The sequence below is a fragment of the Apteryx rowi genome, unplaced genomic scaffold (assembly GCF_003343035.1).
Source record: "Apteryx rowi isolate R43461 unplaced genomic scaffold, aptRow1 scaffold_339, whole genome shotgun sequence".
Lineage (NCBI taxonomy): Eukaryota > Metazoa > Chordata > Aves > Apterygiformes > Apterygidae > Apteryx > Apteryx rowi.
This window is the reverse complement of record NW_020449852.1, coordinates 364539-367720: the sequence shown is the minus strand read 5'-3', so window position 1 is coordinate 367720 and position 3182 is coordinate 364539. Positions and strand designations below refer to the sequence as shown.

The 3182-nt window shown below is 40.2% G+C and overlaps 1 protein-coding gene across 1 annotated transcript; it reads right to left on the bottom strand.

Annotated features, from left to right (window-relative positions):
• Positions 1–832: 832 nt before the first annotated feature.
• On the bottom strand, positions 833–1813 carry SPERT (spermatid associated). The gene has a single exon (XM_026072236.1). The coding sequence runs from the start codon at positions 1811–1813 to the stop codon at positions 833–835; it is 981 nt and encodes a 326-aa protein (XP_025928021.1).
• Positions 1814–3182: the final 1369 nt, after the last annotated feature.

The following is a 3182-nucleotide window of genomic DNA, read 5'->3' as shown; positions in this document are numbered from 1 at the left end:
GAAGATTTTTAAATAACAGAAAGAGACAATAAGTTAAGTGGGAATGAAGGAGTAGGAAAAGGAAGCAGCAAGAATAGAGTAGGGGGCCAATTTTAGTGGAGAAGAGTATCCTCAAGAACTGCAGTAAGTAAATGCCTTAGTCGGTTTCAACAGAACACTTAATATTTCCATTTTGAAAAAATCCTGGGCAGTTTTTATAGAAAACTCTTTTCATGCAATTTTACTGTTTTTCCTTAACTGTAAATATTTCATTACAGCTGTGCTAGTATACAGTGCTTCATTGGACAGGTAGTTTGGTTTTCTGTGTCCCATTCTCTTTCATTGTCCTGTCTCCTCTGTGAGGCTGTTTTCCATGATTCACTGCTTAGCCTATATGAGAAAGGCAAGGCTGGTGCAACGCAGAAGACATAGTTCAGCCACTGAGCTTGGCCAACCTAAGGAAAGGGACCACCAGGGATCTGAACTCAGCTACCAGCTGGAATGCTGGTTTTCAGGAAGYGCCTATCCCTCTGATAAGTATGGCCATTGCAAGGTACCTCAAATTAAGTGAGAAAAGCATGAATTATCTGTTGAAAATGTAGCCTTAATAYTAGAAACTTTTAAAAAATGCTGAAAAGCATGTTTTTCTGGCACTAGGCAAATTCATGACAGTTACCCACTCCCATGTTATCAGAAGGGGAAATGCATCCAAGTGATATAAGAAAGTTTCATAATAACACAATGTTCACCAGCTGTTTTTTTTTCTTCAGACTCCACTGGGATTTTATTGAGTTCCCTGAAACAAGGAGAGATGCTTTACAGGAAATTGAACCAGCAGGTTTAGCTCCAAGCTTCACATCTCTCCAAGCTGATACTCACTTTCCAGTATCTGTCCTGCTTCTTTGTACACTGGGGAAGTGATGGCATTGAGCTCTTTTTGCAACATTTCCATTTGGGCCATAATGTCTGACACAGAGTTTTTCACAGCATTCAACTGCAGCCTCAATTTATTGTTCTCTTCTTGGAAGACTTTGTTCTCCTCCTGGAGAATCTGAATATTCTTTTTCTCTCCAGAGAGAATATAGTCCTCTTTCAGGAAGACCTGGAGGGCTTGGTATAAGTTCTGGATGGCCTGACCAATTGCATACTCACCCTGCACGGCTGGGGCACTCTTCTTCTCATTCTGAGTTGGAGTGGAGCTCCCCACTTTGTGTTCCTGATAGGGGGCAGGGCCAGGGTTACCTTCTTCTGGATCTGTGACAGTTTGTGTGTCTTTCTGAAGAACTGAGCTTGCATCTTTGCTCTCTTCATGGACTGCAATGGCTTTTTTGTTTTTCCAGATGATGGGGAAAGCTTTATTCTCCTGCCGGAAGATCTCTAAAGCACTATTCTTTTCCCGAACAATCTGAAGAGCTTTGTTGTCTTGGTTGACCTGAAAGCCTATGTTGCTCTCTGGGAAGACTGGGAATGACTTCTTTTCCTTCTGGAGGCCCTGCTGAATAGTGTCATCATAAATGACCTTGACAGTTTTATTCTGTGCCTGGAGGCATTGAAGAGCCTTGTTTTCTTCCCAGAGCATGCTGTTTTCAATCCAAAGAGCTTTGTTTTCCTCCCAGAGCGCTCTGTTCTCCTCCCAGATACTCCATTCATTATTTGTCTTCTTGCTAAAGTGTTTCTCATGGGAAGCAAAGGGTGGCTGATGGTAGATTTCATTCACCCATTTACCATCAATGAAGATAAATGTCTCATCACTCAGTTTCACCCGTGGGGTGATACAATCTACGTCAGTCTTTGCACATTGCATGCTGTGGTTCATCAGATCGCAAGCAGACATGGACTTTCTTTAATAAACTGAGTAAGTCTGTGTGAAAAGACTTTCTCCAGGACTTCCACGAGAGGCCATTCTCCAGTGGTAGATGACCCGGGGGTTTTGGAGAAGCTTTTTCAGGACTGATAGAAGATGGAATACAAATGCACAGAATTACTGATAAAATTCAAGGTCAAAATTAAATACATTAGGTGACAGAAACTAACAATAAATTAGTCCCCACAGTCAACTGTGTTGCCAYCTTGATACTGGAAGGTAGAGAATACACTAGAAAATGGCTTTTGAATATCTCCAAGGATAGAGAATAAATAAATTAATTAATTAAAAGAAATTATGAGTCTGGAGCCAAGTTTTCAAAGATGCCTAGTAAGACATTTTTAAGGGATGAAAAAAATGCCATTACCTTTGAAACTGGCCCTAAGAGCAGCTTTTTCTGGTGGATGTTCAGTAACCTTTGCTAACAGGAGGCCACAAAAATTTGATGGCAGCTGTGCTTTTTAATCTTAAAATCAACAGAACCATGAATAGGAAGAACACAGAATGATACAGTATGCACAGATAATCAAAAATCTAAACCACAGCACTGGGACATCAGGACTGGGAGAGCTCTGTTGCTCTTCACATGTTCTTCTGACAGGTTCCCATCAGCATGTTCCAAACACTGTCGCACCCCATATATAATTCTCCATCTTTCCTTCTCATTTCTCCCCAGTGCCTCTTTTCTTTATATCCTTTGATAGCTCCATTACTTTTCTCTCATTCTAGACTTGCAATAGCAATGTCTCGTTTGTTTTTTACAGTCCTCCTGCCTCTTTCTCATATCACCAGAAAACCCATCTCTTTAAAACCCACCCCGCTAGGTTGTACCTCCAATTCTTCGCATTTCAGTCACAGAAAACTCAGACTCATCTGCTCAATACCCTTCTTTTGTTTGTTCTGCCCAAAATGCTGCTGCCCAAATCATCTTCTCGTCATAAATAAACCTGGACAAATGTAGGATTTCTGTCTCTTTTCATGAATGGAAAATACAAAAGTAAGTCTTGTTTTCTGCAGTTCTTATCAAAATAAAATATGTGTTCTTGTAAAAATAAAATGCATGCAATTTTCAAGATGAGATGAGGTTGAATTGTTTTTATAATAAACTTGTTTGATTTTTTTGTGTGTGTTTTTTTAACCTATATCTCTGCAATGTGCCTTTTTCTAATTAAAAAAAAAAGAGGTTGGCGGCCAAATTTCACCTGGATTTACCCTCTTCCTCCAGATCCCCCTAAATATCCAGAAAAGAAATGGAAAATAAGGGGTATTGTGAGCCAAGGCCCACCTGCCACTGAGTAGCTTGGGTAGGCAGCTAGAGTTGTTAAAATCACTTATATTT

Bases quoted from the DNA above. Each gene is read 5' to 3' on its own strand.
- SPERT (XM_026072236.1), bottom strand. From the start codon at position 1,813: ATGTCTGCTTGCGATCTGATGAACCACAGCATGCAATGTGCAAAGACT.